General features: G+C 38.2%; 2 protein-coding genes across 4 annotated transcripts; both read left to right on the forward strand.

Moving 5' to 3' along the window:
- Positions 1-74: 74 nt before the first annotated feature.
- On the forward strand, positions 75-18,701 carry gpt (glutamic--pyruvic transaminase). Of its 3 annotated transcripts, none has more exons than XM_055228332.1 (12): positions 75-333; positions 3,167-3,350; positions 9,029-9,118; positions 9,803-9,911; positions 10,476-10,609; positions 11,224-11,467; positions 12,064-12,143; positions 12,232-12,368; positions 12,471-12,645; positions 13,494-13,649; positions 16,009-16,121; positions 16,700-18,701. In XM_055228332.1, exons 1-12 carry the CDS (start codon positions 302-304, stop codon positions 16,788-16,790), a joined length of 1,545 nt encoding a protein of 514 aa, XP_055084307.1. In that variant the 5' UTR covers positions 75-301; the 3' UTR covers positions 16,791-18,701. The 3 variants fall into 3 exon arrangements, with proteins under 3 accessions (XP_055084307.1, XP_055084308.1, XP_033838162.1); XM_055228333.1 differs by having other exon boundaries at positions 102-199; XM_033982271.2 differs by lacking the exon at positions 75-333 and having other exon boundaries at positions 2,721-3,350.
- On the forward strand, positions 367-2,169 carry fuz (fuzzy planar cell polarity protein). The gene has a single exon (XM_033983098.2). The coding sequence runs from the start codon at positions 674-676 to the stop codon at positions 1,955-1,957; it is 1,284 nt and encodes a 427-aa protein (XP_033838989.1). The 5' UTR covers positions 367-673; the 3' UTR covers positions 1,958-2,169.
- Positions 18,702-19,683: the final 982 nt, after the last annotated feature.

Consider the following 19,683-nt stretch of genomic DNA (forward strand, 5'->3'; position numbering starts at 1 on the left):
CAATACACCAGACCTAATTGAGACATCGCCCTCTGCTGTTCTTGTTGAAATCCGCCTTGTGCGTAGTCACGTTTATAACTATCGCGAGATAAATGTTGGAAGACATCCTCGACATCAACGTGCGGCTAAACCAGGCAAAGCGTGACGACCCTTTACATATTGGAAATGATAACGGGAAGAGTGTGAGAGCTGAGCACAGGTCCGCCTCCCTTTCATTGTTATTTTACTGTTGTCATTCCTGGTTTTCCTCAGTTTTTGGCGGGCTAAACCAAACCGGCTCATGAGGACGTTCGTCTGAAGAATGAAACATGGGACTGCGTTGCTGTGGAAACGGTAACTTGTTCCGCTAACCTCTTTACTGCAGGTGCGCTAATCTGAACCGAAATTGAGTTTAAACACGGAAATGAGGGACTTGTCTTCGGTATTGGAGGGATGAATGTCCTAATTATGTTAGCTTCTTCACTTTGGAGACAAAGCTGAGCTAGCCCAGCTACATGTATGGACTATTGCATCAGCAACATGGTGCTGACGTTAAGCGGCTCATAGCACTAAGCTATTTTGGGTGCTGTTACAATACTACTTTATCCAACCCCAAATACCTAACCGGCCTTTGTAGGAACAGTATTGTTGTGCACTGGTTTATTCTAGACCAGACCGGTTGTACAGAGGCGGGATGATGCTCCAGGATGGGCCAGTGCAGCTCCTGTGCCTCACTGCTAACAGTGGGGTGCCCCTGTTCACCCGGGGTAGCTCTAAACCGCTGCCTTTCTCGGTCATTGGGTCACTGAATGGAGTGCACATGTTTGGAGGGGGTCAGGGGGTGTCTCTGCTCAGCTGTGGCACTGGAGGAGGGGGAAAGGTGGTGTGGAGAGTGTTTAAGGACAGTGTGATGCTCATTGCTGTGAGTGGAGGTCAGAGGAGTGAGAGCAGCCTCACAGAGGAGGAGCTGTACCTGCAGCGGCTGCTGGACAATGTGTGGGGCTGTATGGTACTGGTGCTGGGACAGGACGAGATAGTGACTCTGAGGAACGTGGAGCGTCTCAAGAGGGACCTGCGAGCCTGCTTCAGCCTCATAGACCTGCTGCTGGAGGAGAGACAGCAGAGCATCATGGGAAACCTGACGCACTGTGCCGACTCACTGCTGCCCCCTAACCCTGCTCTGCTCCAGGAGGCTATGGCTGGCTTTGCTCAGGCCGCTGACAGTGAGTGTGGCTGCCTTGTCATTCATGGACGAATAGCTGCAGCAACTGAAAAGTGGTGTCATCTAATGCCTCAAGAGGTGGTGCTGCTCTTAGCCTTAATTAAGACACTGTCCAAGTCTGGATCCTCTTCTTGTGACTACCCAGTGTTCCTGCCTCAGACCAGCCCCACTGTAGCGCTTCGCCTCCTGCGCTTCCAGCTATTGCCCGGGGCGGATGTGTGTGTGCTCTGTGGCCCTACGCCATCTCTGCACAGGGCAGAGAGCCAACTGCTGTGCCAGTTCTGGTCTCCTCTGGTGGACTCTCTCAGAGACTGTTTGGCTATTGGAGAACGCTGCTTACCTCCATCTGTCACTCAGAGGCAGGATGTGCTGTCTTTGATGCTGATAAACAGAGAGACACACCGCTCTTTCTCCTGTGTCAGAGCCCCGTCACACCAGCCTGACCCTGTGCTGCCCTCTAGAGCCCGTTGCTGGGAACTTTTGAAGCTCTTTTACATCTTCAGCGTCACTAGGTACTTCCACCAGGAGGACAGTCCGTTTGAAGAGCAGACTCGGAGCAGCTCAGACGACTTTCTTCAGGGATTCTCCCATCAGCCACAGCAGTGCTACCTGGTGACAGAGGAGTGCAAGTGTTATGGACTACAGACCAGTCAGCACCAGCTCTTCCTGCTGCTGCCTCTCTCAGTGCCTACATTTGCACTGCGCTCTGTGGCCAACCAGACACTTTCACAGATAGTCACATCCACTGGGTTTTGATCTACTGGTTCTTTACATTACTTGTTCACTGTCTGATTTCTATAATGTTAAAGGTTGTATTTGAACATTAAAGCACTGGCATACACTGACACGCCTCAGGCAACATTTGAATTAACAAATTTATGGAAATGATTACTACCTTTCAAGCACAACTGCTATTTATTTTATTTTTATTATATTAAATAAAGTTATACTTTCTTTTGATTTTGTTGTTCCATCTTATTGCTGGCTAGCATTTAATTTTGCATGCACAGTCTTGCATGCACATGACTCATAAGTGCTGGTACTAATACATTATCATAGTAATTATAGTGTCAGTTCATTTTTACATTTAATTTACATTTTTAGTTTTTTCCATTGACACTCAGAATTTTTATTGGACTTAATGTACCCTTCACTGCAGCCTTGAGGTCCAAGTCTGTCAGTTAGTTTTATTCATTAGATTTGGGCTTGAACATGAACAGAAGTCTAAGATTTGCAGATAACATTTTGAGATAAGTGTTTAGATCAGAGTTTATGCATAAGTGGGATCAAAATGTAAGGGCATTTATTATTATATACTTGTGAACTATCTACCTCTCCAAAACTGCATGGCGGTGCACTGTCTAAAGCCAAAAATTGTGGCCCAGAAAACTAAAAAGACGAATTGAAACCTCTACGTTGTCAAAAGTGTATCACGTAACTTCCCTTCAGTTACTTAAAGCGCTCCTGAGTTCTGCTCTACAGTAACCGGAGAAGTGCGTCCTGACTGACAGCTAGTGGTGCGCAGAGGACCAGAGAAGGGGAGGGATGACGTTGAATAAGCCACACCGAGAGGAGGGGTGCTGAGGCGGGCAACAGTGCCATGTGTGCACACCAGAGTCACCAACTTCCACAGTGAAAGTTGTAGTCGGTGCGGGCTTTAGGCGAACGCGACTCTGTCGCTTTTACAAGTCCAAAGTCCAGGAATTGCGCATTTTAGACGCGCGTTCACCGACTTACCAACACTTTCAAAACCAGACCGTCGCTACAGCACTTTATATTGACTTTTGAACAATTTTGGGAAGAGATGTCTGCTACGAGAATGCGTTTCCTCTCCCCCAGAAATCTGCGCCTGGTACACCGGGCACCACGCGACTTTCTGGGGGCTTGTAGCGGTAGACAGCCCGGTGGTCCCAGCTGCTCCACGTCATTGACATCTCCCCATTCTGTGTCCTCCCATATGTGCAGAGCTTTGTCCAGTCTGACCTCATCTCGTCGCGGCCTCCCCAAAGAGAAAATGTCCGAGAATGGGATATCCCGGCCCAAGGTGCTCACCCTGGACACCATGAACCCCACGGTGAAGATGGTGGAGTACGCGGTGAGGGGACCCATCGTGCAGCGCGCCGTGGAGCTGGAGAGAGAGCTGTCTGAGGTCTGTACTGCCCTGCAAAATCTTATATGTGCCACTGTCTGATAACATATCTAATTGTTATGAGTGCCAGCTATATACAACAACATTGTTAGGCTACATGGACAAACATTGTAAAATATTAACAATACAACATTATGTAATGTTATATTGTTAATATTGGTGGAGTGTTCCCCACTTGCTTGTCTACATGAAGATGTTATTGCCTTGCCTTGATGTTCCACAATATGACATTAAACCTAATCTATTGCCATGGAGACAAGCAGGTGACACCACAAGGCCACGTTACAGTGAGAGCCCTTAAGAATGCATGTTTTTTCCCAGGTATTATTTACTTAATTTACTTTAATTCCACACTGTGGGACATTCCAGGCAAAGCAATGACACACAATGGGAAATGTTACATAGAGCACCTTTAAAAGTAAACTGCATCAACACTTAGTTTTTTTTAATGATGGAAAAATTTTCTTTTTATTATTTTTAACACTTTGTTACCAAAATATCTCATGATGACTTTTATGGTAGTTATAAATAATTGTTTGTGATCTGGGTATTTAACTTACAGTATTTGTATTTATTTTTTATTAATAGTAATATTTTGCTAGATTAGAGTTGCTCACACCTTAATACTTTCAATGCTACATTTGTGAAAATAAACTTTGAGACGTGACTTCTGCCTCTCAAATTTTATAATTACACACGCAGGCTCCTCCTCTTTAAGATGTTATTTAGTTACTGTTACATCCCCATAAACCTAACAGAACGCGGTGATCTATACTCTTAAAACTTGAGTCAAAGTCCAAACGTTGTTTAGAAATTGGCCTTGTCTGTCTTGCATCAACAAAATCATGGTCAGTCTTTAGTGACATGGTATTTCAGTCATAAATTTCAACATCCACTGTCCCAGTTTTGTTTCTGTTCTATTGTTCCCCTTTCTCACAACTATGTCACACGTTTTTCTCAGTGTAAATGATAGAAGTGGCCATTTAAATAAGCAATTCAAGTGACTTATTACCATTGTTCTGAGTGTAGTGTTGTCACAATTATAACATTTCAAACTTGATTACGATACTAAGGAATGGCTTGTTACTTGACATTTTAATACAATGATGACAAAAAATATTTGTTTAGGTAATAGAATGTCATTTTCAATACAAAAAGTAGCTTCTGTAATACCATATCATATAGTCTTATACTAGTAGCTTTAGGTCTTTAGGTCTTGAACAACAAGGAAGGGTTCAAATATGTCTTATTGTGAGGTTTCTTTTTTCAGTATCTATACTTCTTCAAATGAGTATCTAGTTTTGATACTATAGCTCAAGTATCAGTTTGTATCTGGTTATCAATTTTTTAGACTTTTAACATTTTTGGTCACTATACACTTGTGTGCTTGTGTCATGTTCAAAACTATATTCATTTATTGGAATACTGTTATGCTGAATAAAAACCAATATCAAATCTTAACAAATCCTAGAAGTGGCTAACATTATGAGGTAACTGAACTTTTCAATTCAACTTAAGTTCTATTTAATTTAGGCTTCTCTGCCCCCCTCTAGTACTCATCCCTCTTGTTGCAAATCATCAAAGTAGTACAGTAACTTTGTTTGTTTACGCTTAATGGTGATGTGGCAGTAGCTTAGTGTGCAGAGAGCAGTCTGCTGTGAAACTGTCTCTGCTTTGGGACATGAGGAAAAGACGACAGACTGAACAGGTGAAGGCCACAGTAATAACGGGGGGAGGTCATTTAAATATATGCCAACAGGTTTACCATCTATTTAGTCAGTGCTTATCATATAGTGACTCATTCTGTGACTGATAGTGACTAATTTGGCTTAATTATTTTCCTTTTTGTCTTGACAAATTGTTTTTGATACCTTTGGAAGGTTTGTGGAAGGTTTCTAGAAATAAATAAAAACACATTACTTTAACACACTATAGTTTATATGATGCCGTTTTTTTCTGTGCACCTAGATCATGTTTTTAAGTTTATCATGATGCATGCAAACTTATCTGTATAATTCATTTAAGAGGAAACTAAAGCCACCTGCTTCTTCTGAGAGTTTAACATTTTGCTGTGATTGGTTTAATCCACCAGTCACTCATTCAGAGCATGACAGAGGTGGAGCGGGTGTGGGGAAAGATCTCAGAACAAAACACAAAAGAGCATTTATCAGTGTCCCCATTACACACACATTATTATTGCTCTAAGTATTATATTGCGTTGAACTTGATAAGATAAAATTGACACATGTGGTTGTTTTCCCCCTTTAGTTTCAGTATTAAGGACATGTTGAAAGTGTGCCGTAAATGGAACACACATACATTGACCAAAATAAGGAAGGATATTTGCAACTTCTGTAGTTACATGAAATTTCATCTAATTTGAATTTGACTTGCTCTGTAGCATAAACTGTTCTTGGAAAAAATGCTCTTGCTATAGTATGAACAATGAAGTGTGAAGTCACTATTCTAATGGTCCACTTATTTTTAAGGTTGAGAGAACAGTGTAATTGTCCTGCTTCTAGTCTTATTTCATTACAGCTTGCTACAAGTAGAAAAAAAAAAAATATTCCTCACCCAATCTAATCCAATTACACAACTTTCACTTTGCTTTAGAGTTTTTGCAGTGTGTGTTTGAGCAGGTGTTGGGTTACTATGGGAAACGGGTTACTTCCTTTGTCGTTTAGTGAATCAAACAAAACAATGTCCTTTTAGTGCGCCTCAGATTACTGTTATTCAAAACTTGAATAATTCCTCTGCCCTTTGCCTATTACAGTAACACGGTGTTCCCATCAACCAAGGATGGAATATCTCGATTTTTGTAGAGAGGGAGAGAGAAAGAGAGGAAGAAGTGTGGGTAGAAGAGTGTTAGAGAGACATTGAAGAAAGGAGCGATAAAGAGAGCCTGAAGTAACTATGTTGTTAGTGCGTTCTTTGTTTGTTGTAATGACCCGCCCATAGATGAGGCCGAGAAGAGAGAGGGGCCTTTTCAAATACTTTCTAAAGCTTGAGCAGTTGCTATGGGCACTGGGCACAAGCCTGGCTCAGATTCACCACTCAGACTTGGATAATGTTCCACATACAAGAAGTTGTTTGAATTGGCATGTTAGACAAAGAAAGACAAATTGTTGAAGGATATTCGCTTTTCTGAAGCATGAATTGCAGATGTTGACCTTTCAGCATTTTGTACTGGCTATTCTTTTGTTATGGTTGTTTTAACAGCATTTGAAATTTGAAAGTTTTACCCAAGGACAGTTTTGAAAGTACTGTATTTTAAAATGTGTTTATTGTTATAAAGTACTGTAAAAGTTAACTTGTAAATTAACAAATCTAAGTCTGGTAAGTCATTGATATCTTGCTTGGATAGTTGTAGCAGTAGTACTTAGAGTAGTATTCATAGCGTAGTATAGTTTTGAGAGCACACAAAATATCAATACACACAGGAATGTTTCAGTAAACTACACCCATACAGGATTGGTGGTTGAAGTATTAATCGCAGTGTTATCTAATAAACCTCACAATTTGCATAGTGTATATTTTGTTACCTAATACATAATATAAGTTAAACTCTCTTCTACCTTGCATTGGCAATAATGTCGTTGGCCATTTTTTTCTTTACAAGCCTCAACAGGCACAGAGATCATTTTATTTTTCCCAGATTCTGTGTTGTTCTTTGACCCTGGAGGCATTATCCACAGTCTATAAAATTATTGGCTCAGACCGGGAGACGCCCCTGCTCCAGTAACCAATAAGCAAGAGACTCTTTTTTTAATGCTCAAATCTCAGAACAGCAATGCTAACCAAATAAACATGCCACGTATTTGTATTTGAGGTTGTAACTTTCTGCTTCGTCATGCTGGTACTTCTTTGCTTGCATGTTGGCAGCATTTCCATTTTTCCTATCGTGACATAACCTTAAATAACATGTCCTGAGAGATTACATGACAGTACGTCTATTTTAAATGAGCAATGGATACTGTAAAGTTGGTTTCTGTACTTCCTGTTGTCTTGAGTTTGGTTTCTGAGAAGCAAAGTCGCAAATGAACAAGATAAGATTAAATTTGCACAAACTTTTGTAATGTTTGTGTACACTTTGTAAACAAATATGCCCTATTTGAAAATTTGGCTAAAAGAATATCTATAAAATAACTAATGCAAATCATATCAGTTGTATAAGTGCCTTTTAGTGCAATTCTAATACAGGTGTGAGACAATAATGAATACCCAAATATATTCAGTGCAGAATGTGCCAAAAGTTTTTATTTATTATCATTATCATTATTTTTATTATTATTATTGATGGGTCAAATGCAATGTCTTTCTGTTTATTTATTCTACCAACTATTTTAACACATTTTAACACAATACTATAATCTAAACTAAAGTTCAATGCAGTTTTGTTAATGCTAATAAGATCTTTTTTTTTTTTATTAGATTTTTTACAATTTTTTAAGTCAGTGTTAACAAGCTCCTTGAGGTGTTCGTGTGGACAAGTTTATGGCGCGAACCACAGAACAGTAGAGGGGTATCATAACTGATGTAAGGGCCTCGTTCTTTGTAGTTTGGGAGCAGCTGTTCTAGTGGCAGCAGGTGTAACGTAACATGATCAAATGTAATGGATGCAGATGGATATAGTAGGGTTTCCTGTTGCTAAGTACCAGAAGGTTTTTTTTTAGCTGACAGTGCTCATGTTCTAAAAATATTGGCATTTGTGTATTTACTTAATGATATGTATTTCAGCAACTCTAAACTTTTTATACAGCGTAAAATTTCTTGTGTAAATCGTTCTCCCTCCCTTAGCCTACTCATAGTTGTATTTATTTTGAGCATGCATGTTTGATTAACCTGTATTGTCCTTCATTTGAGGGTAGAGTACTCAGAAAATATCTCTTTTCACCTACCCCCTATTTCCGCCCACTGCTTAGTACTTGTTAAGTAGACTGTGGGTCCTACATGTAAATATTAACTTACATATTTCAAAATTTTAGAGAAAAGTAAGTAAGATTTCAGCTAAAAAATATACTGAAATAAAGTCAAGTTTGAGTTGCCCCCTGCCTCAAATGCATGGTGTATTTTGCTTAGATAACCCAGTTTGTTCAGTCCATCCAAGCAAGAGTACTGTGCAAAGTCCTGACCCGGCTGTGTGCTCTGCAGCTGCTCAGGTCAAGACCCCAAAAGCGTAAACAGAGTCGACATGTTTTTTGTTTTTGTCCATTACTGCGTCATGGGAGGCCGATAACTCAAGTGTCAAATACATTCTTTTGTCTTGACATTTATATAAAACCAGAATTGATGGACATAACAATGCATTTAATTCACTATAATTAAGTAGATTTGGATTTGTAAACATTTTAATACTGTAAATTTTTAGTTCTTGTAATTCTTCAGATTGTCTCTCTGCCCCCTATTGGTACTTCTCTACTACTTGTTACTACATAGTCAATCCCTCATTTTAAAACGGTTGATGAAATTAAGCTGTTGTAGTGACATAATTCTGTTGTGATTATTGTGATTAAAAAATGGTATTCTATTTTTCCTGTTGTAAATTTGTGCTTTTATTATTCATTTTGAGTCTTAACAAATTTTCTACAAATGTTCATGCTCCTTCCAACTCATGTATCTGTTCCAACTGGATAAAACCATCAACTTGATGCTATGCTAACCCATGTCTCTTTCTGCAGGGTATAGAGAAGCCATTTGCCGAAGTCATCAAGGCTAACATTGGTGATGCACATGCTATGGGCCAGCAGCCAATCACCTTCTTCAGACAGGTCAGACACTCCTTACATATGACCCCTCTGCTTTACATCCAAAAATTCTTCACTCAGGTAGCATCTTGAATATATATGTAACAGGTGTTCTTTACCTCATAAACATCAAGTTAGTGCTACATAAGCTCAGTATTATTCATACTAGTGTGGTCACAGTACTTACATTTCTGTTTCTTTGTGCTCCATTTACATACAAAGGAAAAGGATTGACACAGATTTTGACCACATGATAGTTAGAAGCCCCTTTTTTGTATAATAGAATATATACTGGTATTTCAAGGCAAAATTGTGGTAGTTTCTTTAGTATTATGATGTGTTCAAGTTCTCATGTAGAAAACCATTATAAAATACAAGGTCCAACTTTGTTTTTTTTTTCAGTATCAGTTCTTCAGAGTATCTCGTGGTTTTTTGTGTTTTTTATTTTTTATTTTTTGGACAACCCTAATTCCTAGCACAGCTCTTGACAGCAATCTAAAACAGCCAAAAAATTCATAAGTCTTTCAAGATATCTGTGTAATCCCTCAGTCAGTCCAGTTGTTGTGAGATGTAGCAAAATTTGTTGTGTAATGTAAAAAAAAAAGCAATATTCCTACATCACTCTTTTCCACTCAAAAAATGTGTACTTTTATTTCATTGTATCCGTCATTTGTCAGATTTTGTGCTCATTTATGTTGTTGTCTCCAGGTTTTAGCTCTTTGCTCATACCCTGAACTCCTCAACGACAACACATTCCCTGAGGATGCAAAGAACCGAGCCCGGCGCATCCTGCAGTCCTGTGGCGGCTCCAGTTTGGGTCAGTATTTGTTCTGAGCTTCAGTGCATTATAATTATCACCTTCACCTTAATTAAGCTCTACACATGGTATCATTATAGTGTCACACTGAAAACTGGAAACGTCATATTAGAGCTCAGAATTATAGGGTACCTCGCATGGCTCACATGGATTATGATACTGTATAGCAATAATACTGTGATAATATATACAAATATATACATTCCTAACAGAATAATCCTTTACCTACTCAATGTTATATGATATTCTACTGTTAAACAAGTCAAAATATTGTTTTCCTACAAATATGTAACAAAATTATGCTTCCACAATTCAGTTTTAGAAAATATCCAAATGATCATTTGTTGATATTATTTTGTCGACAAGATTTCTGTTTTGAATGACTTTTTGAGGGCTTTTGTGCATTCAAATGATACAGTATTCTGATATGGATTTGTTAATTGCTATGACAACAGTACTCACTTGAAACCTAGGGATCAAATACAGTAAGTATATCACAATATATTGAAATACTAATACTTTGTTGCAGCCTTACTTTAATGCACTTGTATTCTTTGTGTGCAGGTGCGTACAGTCCCAGTCAGGGCATAGACTCAGTGCGACAGGACGTGGCAAACTACATCGAGCGACGAGACGGAGGCGTGCCCTGTGACCCCGAGAACATTTACCTCACCACAGGAGCAAGTGACGGCATTGTGGTACACACCATATTGAATACTACTTCGTAGTGTAGTTTGAGTTAGCATAAATGCACTACTAGTACACTATTTCAATTGAGACAGGGGTGCAAACTATATGTAGATATTTGTTGTGAACTTGTGATATAACGAATTCAAAGACCTAGACACATTTATAAATGATCAGATCAGGCACGTTTTTAAAATATCAAAACAGGTTCATCATTTATGGATTTTCCTTTTGGACCATTCTTATGAAAATACAGTGTAGTGGATAGTATGACATAATACAATATAGTAACTGAAAACCACCACTTAATAGTTAAAAACTTTAAGGTGCAGTGCAGAGTAACTTTTCTGGCAGAAGGTTTTTTCCCCCGGGTGTTCATGGAGATGTTATCGCTTTGCCAGAGTGTTCCACAGTATGACATTAAAATATTATATCTTCCATTCCTTCAAGTTAAGTTGTTAGGTGTGGTATGGAGATATGGTTAACACCATTCTGTAGAAGATTCCAGGCAAAATAATATCAGATGATGGTGATTCCATTAGAAATATTAGTGCATCATTAATCGTAAATGTTTAATGGTTGATTGTAAAATGTGTATGACTTTCATTGTATTTCTGTCTGTCAGACCATGTTGAAGCTGCTGGTGTGTGGCCAGGGCATAGACCGCACCGGAGTGATGATCTCCATACCGCAGTACCCGCTGTACTCGGCCGCCCTGGCAGAGCTGGGTGCAGTGCAGATCAACTATTATCTGGACGAGGAGAACTGCTGGAGCATGGACATCAACGAGCTGCAGAGGGCTGTGAACGAAGCCCGACAGCACTGCCACCCTCGCGCCCTCTGCATCATCAACCCCGGAAACCCCACCGGTACTACTGTTATTATGATGAAACTATGTCCAGATATACATGCTGTGTCGAGAGAAGTTATGAAATTTGATTGTTTGTGCTCTGAAGTTATACATCTAGTAGCAGTTGTTGTAAAATAGTTCTAAAAATCTGTTCTAAAGCTGTTCTAGTGGCCATAAAATGCACGGATATGAACACTCGTGTTGTTCCAAATAGTTAGTGAGAGCTAAGAACTACTAGATTTATATCTACCTTCTCCTTTCATGATTGGGAAATCAGGTACCCCATATTTAAGGCTTTAGATTTATTGTACTTTCTTTTAAGTAATAATTGTGTCTGGTACCTAAACATTTATTTGACAAATATTTTGAAATCAATACCTTTGCTAATTTTTAGACACTTTAGTGCTTATTCAATATGTGGTGTATCTTGTTCCACATGCTCCGATGTTGCCCTTTTAATCAGCTTTTTTCCAAGCCACTTATCGCTAATCCACATGACTGCCGCATTTCTTCTTTTTGTTCTCATGCCCTTATTTTATCGGCATCGTTTAATACATTACTTAGAAGAAACACTAGAGGGCAGCATAGTATTACCATCTTTTCTCTCTTGGACAGGTCAGGTTCAGAGCAGACAGTGTATAGAGGATGTCATTCGATTTGCTGCTAAGGAGCGTCTCTTCCTGATGGCAGATGAGGTATTGTCTTTGCATTTTACTCTTTAATTAAACGACCTTAATTATTTGTCTGTGATCTTACCATCTTTTGAATGGGAATTTTTTCCAGGTGTACCAGGATAATGTGTATGCAGAGGGCTGTCAATTTCACTCATTTAAGAAGGTTCTGTTTGAGATGGGCCCGGAGTATTCAGAAACTGTTGAACTGGCCTCATTCCACTCCACCTCCAAGTGTTACATGGGAGAGTAAGTCTTCCAAACTATTCAAAATAATAAAACATAATAAAAAATACTTCCATTTATATTTCGGCATTCTTGTGTATGTTTTTGTACCATTGTTGCTCTCAGGTGTGGTTTCCGTGGCGGCTACATGGAGGTGATAAACATGGACGATGACGTGAAGTTCCAGCTGACCAAACTGGTGTCTGTGCGCCTCTGTGCTCCGGTCCCAGGACAAGCCCTCATGGACCTCGTGGTCAACCCTCCTCAGCCCGGAGAGCCCTCCTACAACAGCTTTATCAAGGTATATACTTTTACATTTTACATGGCTTTTACATAAAGTGGATGTATTTTTAGTTTGTTACTTTTCTAGCAAATTACATTAGGAGCAAATTTACATATATAGTTAGTTATGAAGTCATTTGAGGCTCTGTGGACCGTTTTGATTGTAAGTTTACAATTTCTCTGTCAAAGTCTGTCAAAACTGTCTGTTCATTGCTTTGCCAACGTTAAAAGAACAGAACTTGATTCAACAGATGGAGGCTGCATATGATACAAGTGTAAAAAGCATGTAGAATTTGTCTTGTTATAGTAAAAGTTCTAGTGGAAGTCTTTAAATGTGGTTCCAGATTTATGTGAATACAACACATTGGTTACTGTAGTAAACTAAAACACAACCACCTCAGACCCTCTGACAGGGTGAGAAAATTGATCCATTCAACCCACTCTGTTCTTTGTGCTAGTCCCATGTCTCAGTAAATGAACGTGATGGGAAGATCATCCCACACAAATCCTATCTCATTATGCATGTTTAAAAGTGATGCATTTTCTGAGAGGATGCTAGAAAGAAATATTAGAAAGATATTTTACTTGTACCAAATACTACTTACCAATGTTAAGCAAGACGCATACTATAACCGTTAACGAGGGGTGGGCTGAGCCATGTACTTGTTGACAAAAATAAAATAAATGACTGTAAGGTCCTTGTTGACATTTAAAGAGCACAATAAGTGAATGGACATAAACAAATATATATAAAATCTTACACTTACGTCCTGCTGTAAAATTTGTGCTCCATTGCTTTCATCGTTGTATTACCCATTACTTATAAATATTTTTTTATTATACACTTATTTTTATTGTCCCTTTCAGGAGCGCACAGCTACATTAAGTGCCTTAGCGGAGAAGGCCAAACTCACTGAACAGATTTTGAACACTGTACCAGGAATCAGATGTAATCCAGTCCAAGGAGCCATGTACTCGTTCCCGCGCATCACCATCCCCCAGAAGGCCATTCAAGAGGCCCTGGTACGTCTATCATTCATTTGCGTTGACCCGTTCAAGATAAATAAATAATTTAACAAGGTTTTATATTATTTTGTATGCTATTTTTGTAATAGCATTGGGTTGAAATTTTGCATAGTTTCCATAATGGAGGTTTTACAAGACAACAGCAAACTAGTTCATAATGATTGTCATTCAAAATGGAAGAAAAACAACCAGTCTATCTTCTGCCATTGTTTGATCTTTTATTTTAGTAGTTAAATGTACCATTCAATTAGCACTGCTTCCTAAATTCACTATATTGTCATGTATTTAAGTGAATAATGAATATTTTCATTCTGTCAAGTTATGCAGAATGTGAATTAACTGTTGTCCAGACTACAGCAGTTAGCAGAGGAATTCTCATTGGCCATGGTAGAAAATAATTTGTTGCATGATTGTGTGAACATGAATAGAGACATATTTTTTTATTATTTTCTTGAAAACTAATCTGATGCACTGATGACTAACTGGGCATAAAACATGGGCACACACACAGAGACACACACAGAGACAGGGGCAGTGCAGATAAATTATTGGTGCCAAATATACAAGATGCATTTTATTTGGGGACGCTCTCCGATATTACTTGTAGCGACCATATGCCTGTGTCGCTTCGAGAGGAGTCCGGGTCCAGTACCTCGTTCTGACGCGCTATTATTTGGAAGAACTGAATGACTCACGAAGTGCGTTTTATGGTGTTTTAATCAGTTGGTTCCACAATGTCTAAGCAGGTTACACATACAAAGATGGTAAGTTGTAGGCCTACAGAAACTGGTATGGTAACAAGCAGAAAAATAAAGCGGTCAACGAAAAATACGGCTACCCGGCGTCTCCCCTCTCCACCTGTCAGACAGCAGGAAACCCGGTGCCTTTGTACCTCCCAGTACGTCACCCTTGCCCACGTGAACCCCGCCCCTTACGCATTGCCACGGCAACTAACATATCATATGGCTCCTACATTACTAATGTCACAGATCTTCTAACTGATAACTCAACCCTAGTTACAATATTATACAATTCTGTCATATCTTCCATAATACAGAAGCAGCCATATCTGGATTTTACTAGACTCAGCCCAGTGCCCACGTCCCACCTTGTGCTCTGAGGGAACAAATGATTTTCTATAATATTCACACTTTAAGGTCAGAGGAATTTACCTGATGTTTCATGATCAATCTCACAAAGTCGTAGAGTTAAGGACCAATAAATGGGTAAGCACTAGCATTTAGAAGTTGGCTTCACTGTTGGCAGTCACTTTTAGCCTATTGAGCTTGTTCTGAAAAATAGTAATACTACTAAGACTGAATCATTCAAACAGGATGTAAAAGCAAACTGAATGAATATTTTCTTATCATTAAGAAAGAGAGATACCGAAGGAAATTCAAGTTTAGCTGCAGCAACGTACTGGGCTTCTTTGTTGCTTTTGTGGCTTAGTGAAAGGTCTCAGCGCAGTTTAACAGGAGGACCGGTCAGGTAGCGTCAGTAGATCTTGTGTCAGGGTAGTTTGAGGAGAGTAAGAGCCAAAAGTGTCCGACCTCCGGGCATCAAAGCAGGGTCCAAGGGGAACCAGGTGAACACAACAGGAAAGCCTCATTCTTATCTTGCTGTATTGTTTCGAACTGTAACAACTCAAATGTCCATAGGTAGTTCCTTAGCTAGCCTCTTGCCCGGTCAATAACAAAGAAAATTATTTGATGGATTCCTTGAAAAAAAGGTGAGAAATGGTTAAAAATCTGCAAACAATAGCATTAATTGAATTGGAGAAAAGGAAATCTGAAATTTATAGGGAAAACAAATATCCAATGTTCAAATTAAGGTGGGTTTAATAAACACATGTGGTTAACAAATTAGCTTTTGTATTTAGTCACATTTCCGACTGGTATGAAACAAACTTACATTCATCCATTTTATACTTGATACTATGAGTAATAACTAATTTCAATTGTTATAAAACACTGAATTCCAAAGCGGTATTTAGAGCACATGAAATGATTGCGTTAGTGATGAGTAGGGCTGGGCAATACAAAAAAAATCCATTACGATGTTCTATTCCTTTTTATGTTGTCTTATTAAAAACAAATAAAATGGCTTTCAGTAATAATTTCTTGAACATAGACAATATAGACTCTTAAATATTACCATTTAACACACAGAAAGATAGTCAAATTTGTTCCTCCAACATCTGAACTCTACTCCAAACCGCATGCTTTCACTGATTAAAAAGACGCAATCATATCACTAGTAAAAGATATCACTGATAATTAGAATGGCTTGCTCTCAATCTCAATAAAACTTGGATGACTCACACAAACCTGAAGCATATTTGTGTCTGTTTGTGCAGGAGAAAGGCCAGCAGCCCGACATGTTTTACTGTATGAAGATGCTGGAGGAGACTGGGATCTGCCTCGTACCAGGAAGTGGCTTTGGGCAGAGGGAGGGCACATATCATTTCAGGTGTGCAACACAAAATCAAGACATTCTCCAAATTAAGTTAGCTGTTTGTATATAACAGTATCAATTTTAAGATTGGTTGGTTAAAGTTATAGATTCCTCACTAGTTATGCAGATGTCTTTCTAATTCAAATTCTCCGCAAGGCACAAAAATTGAATTCATGTATGGCTTTTTTCTAGAAAGGAACAAATCTATTCAGAATCTAATGTTAAATAATGTTGCTTTAACTACTAATTTGACTATTTTAATAATTGTTAATTGTTATCTGTACAACACAGACTCTTAAACACTTGCCAAAAGATGTTTCATCACATTGTTCAATCAAAAATGGCAAAAAATGTACTTAAAAATGTCAATAATACATATTTGTTAAAGTTTTCTATTTATACACATTTACACAACTTTAATTATTCTCAAGTCACTGTAGAAAGAATCATTTGCCTAATCAAAAAATACTGGCTGACTAGTTGACTACTAAATTAATGATTAGTTGCTGCCTTGGTATCTGAAAATGTATTTTAGTGTGCTAGTCTGATAAGAAAGAGAACTTGCTCACTTAATTATATTTCCTGGTGTCCAGAATGACCATCCTGCCGCCAATAGACAAGCTGAAGATTCTGCTCAACAAAGTGAAGGAGTTCCACCAGAAATTCACGCAGCAGTACTCCTAAATCCCAAATCCTCTCCTCCTCTTCCTCCTCTTCTTTATTAAAACCACCATCACAGGACACAGGAACAGACAGACCTCGCCTCATATCAGCCACGTGTCACTAAACTCAAAGTGCCTTCATCTGGCCCTGGTGTCGACACACTGCAGCCTGTGCTGTTCAAATTATGGAACAAGACTTTTACACTATTTACAGGAAAACAATATTGTCCTAGACACAAGAACTGAGAAAGTATTGATAAAAAGGCTAAACCGACTGTATTTCTCCTGTTTGCTGTCCTGATGATCTGAAAGATGCATGTGCTGTGGTAACTGTAAGTATAAAAGATATGTGTCCATGTAAATGTGAAGTATTAAAAAGCTACGAAAAGAAACTAAAATGAAGCTTCCTCATTAAAGGTGGACTCCGTAACACTTCTGGTGGATGGTACGCCACCTATTTGTCTCCATGGAGATGTTATTGATTTGCCCTAATTAAATACAAATATTTTTAGAAAAAATAAAAAAGCATGTATTGTTGAGAGCGGGCTTACCTCTCCACAGATCTGACCTAGGCCTGGTGGTGTCACCCACTTGTTTCTCAGGTCTATAAACTTGACTCCATAGAGACAAGTAGTGGACACTCCACCACAAAAGTTACATAGTGCACCTTTAAGTACACCAGTTTTTGAGGGGTGATAAATATACTGGCGCTCTTTTCATTTGACATCAACTTGCACTTGTGTAAGACTAGACCTCAGATAGATTTTTGGACTTGAACTTGGACTTTTTACATTGAATCTTAAACACTTCTCAGTGTTGTAGTTCACTGATGGTAGTTAATCTATTATAAGTTGAATGTTGAGTTAATTTTGGCAAAATAGGGATTGGCAATTGTATGTTGCATCATGGTATAGATTCAGATTTAGTGAGTTTTCCTACTTATATTGATCAACCTTAATCATGGTCCAAATGAGTAACTGGATTAACCAATTACAATGACTTTGATTGCTTAGTTACCTCTTAAAGCCAGGATGAATTTTCCATATTGTGATCTTGACAATTTCCTTTAGTCAGATATCAGCCATACCAACATATCCGACTATGTTGGAGATTTAATGCTGATAACTGATAAGATAGTCAAAATATCAGCCAAGCAATCTTTTTTTTGCCCACACCTCAAAACGGTCTTGTATGTAACTACACGCCCCACATATATGATCCTAAACTCCAGAAAACTGTACCTGGACTTCACTTGAATGAATTCACATTAATATGCATCCTTGTAAGGCTCCATGACTTAAAATAGGCTATTGATTGACTTGATACAGACCTGATTTAGTTTGGATGCCGAAAAAATATTCAGCTCAGACTATGTCAGAAACTTGTATTAGAAAACTGCTGACTTGCAAAGTATTAAGCTCAAAAAATGCATTGATTTGCATGGTTGAAAAATGATTTTGTAGAAATAAAATGTAACATATTTTTTTATTTTATAGTTATTGAAGTTGGATACATTTGTTTTGATCTTTTGAGCTTTTTCTCCTTTTGTAAATGTGTCCTTTGCCTTACAGATAGGCCAGAATGAATTTATTTTAATATTTTAATCTGGGGAAATGAAGGATGTAAAACTTTTTGATTACAATTATAACAAGACAGCCAGTGCCAAAATGAAATAGAAACATGCAATTATTAATGATCACATATCTATATTCTTTATGAAGAATAGATTTAATTTGTTTTGCGATGTAAGCTGACATTTTAGTTCCTTTATTGCCAATAGTCATGCTCAGGTTAAGTCATGTTCAGATCCAGCCACATTTTTGTTGTATGACTTTGTGTAGCAAATAATATACTTTATTGTATTCACTTTTTGCTAATACTCATTTCAGCTGCCATTAACAATTTTCTGTAATAAATGGTTACATGAACCTAACCGTAACTGGCTTGTGCTGCTGCTTCCTTACATCTAATGCATATATATATATATATATATATAGAATTATTTCTTTGACCTCTTATGGACAATATCTACACACATTTTTGAGCTGATGTGTCTTCCCAACAGTTTTTCTGGAAGAAAAGTAATACTAAAATGTGTGCTTTGTCTGGAATGTTCCACTGTATGGCATTAAACTCATCTAACTTGCATACATTAGATTACAGATGTTTTAGTACTTTAAAACCTGCATTCTTCCTGTAAGCGGGCTCACCTCTCCTCTGATATGATCTGTAACATGGCCTGGTGTGTCACTTGTCCCGAGAGAGAAAGGGTTAATGCTACACTGTGGAACATTACAGGCAAAGCTTTAACTTGGGCAACATCTGTTAGTAATCACATTGTATTAGTTGTTTTAGTCAGTCTTGAGGCCTTCTGTCTGTCAGCTTTAAACAGCCTTCAATTTCTGTACATGTCCAAAGCCCAAAACCACTATGACTTATAACAGGGTTGCCCAAACTCTTTTCACCAAGGGACATATCTTGAAAATATTGGACATGGACGGTCACAGACCAGTGGTGAATACAATGGATAATTCAGATGGTGAATTTAACATACTTTAAATCAGTCTTAAAATATTAATATTAGGTCTGTATGACAATGCAGTGTGATGTTGTTTAGGTTATATTGGTAGGATCACTCAAATCTGCCATAAAAAGTACTGATGACTTATATATATAAAAATAAATAAATGAATAAATAATAATAATAATAATAATAATAATAATAAATAATAATAATAACGATAATGCATTTCTTACTATATTATATTATGTTATAAAAGAAAAGAAGGAAGACTTTGTCCAGTGTATAGTGCTTAACCCCTATAAGTTATCCCTGGCCTGTCCGCATTGGGGAAAAAAGGAAAAAATACCAAAAAATTATATTAAATTAAATAATACAACACAGGCCTATTGAT

Source organism: Periophthalmus magnuspinnatus, chromosome 17 (genome assembly GCF_009829125.3).
Source record: "Periophthalmus magnuspinnatus isolate fPerMag1 chromosome 17, fPerMag1.2.pri, whole genome shotgun sequence".
Taxonomy (NCBI): domain Eukaryota; kingdom Metazoa; phylum Chordata; class Actinopteri; order Gobiiformes; family Gobiidae; genus Periophthalmus; species Periophthalmus magnuspinnatus.

Coding starts and splice junctions, on each gene's coding strand:
- gpt (XM_033982271.2), top strand. CDS start 3,006: ATGTCTGCTACGAGAATGCGTTTCCTCTCCCCCAGAAATCTGCGCCTG. Junction 3,351..9,028: donor TGGAGAGAGAGCTGTCTGAG/GTCTGTACTGCC, acceptor CTCTTTCTGCAG/GGTATAGAGAAGCCATTTGC. Junction 12,369..12,470: donor TCCAAGTGTTACATGGGAGA/GTAAGTCTTCCA, acceptor TGTTGCTCTCAG/GTGTGGTTTCCGTGGCGGCT.
- fuz (XM_033983098.2), top strand. CDS start 674: ATGATGCTCCAGGATGGGCCAGTGCAGCTCCTGTGCCTCACTGCTAAC.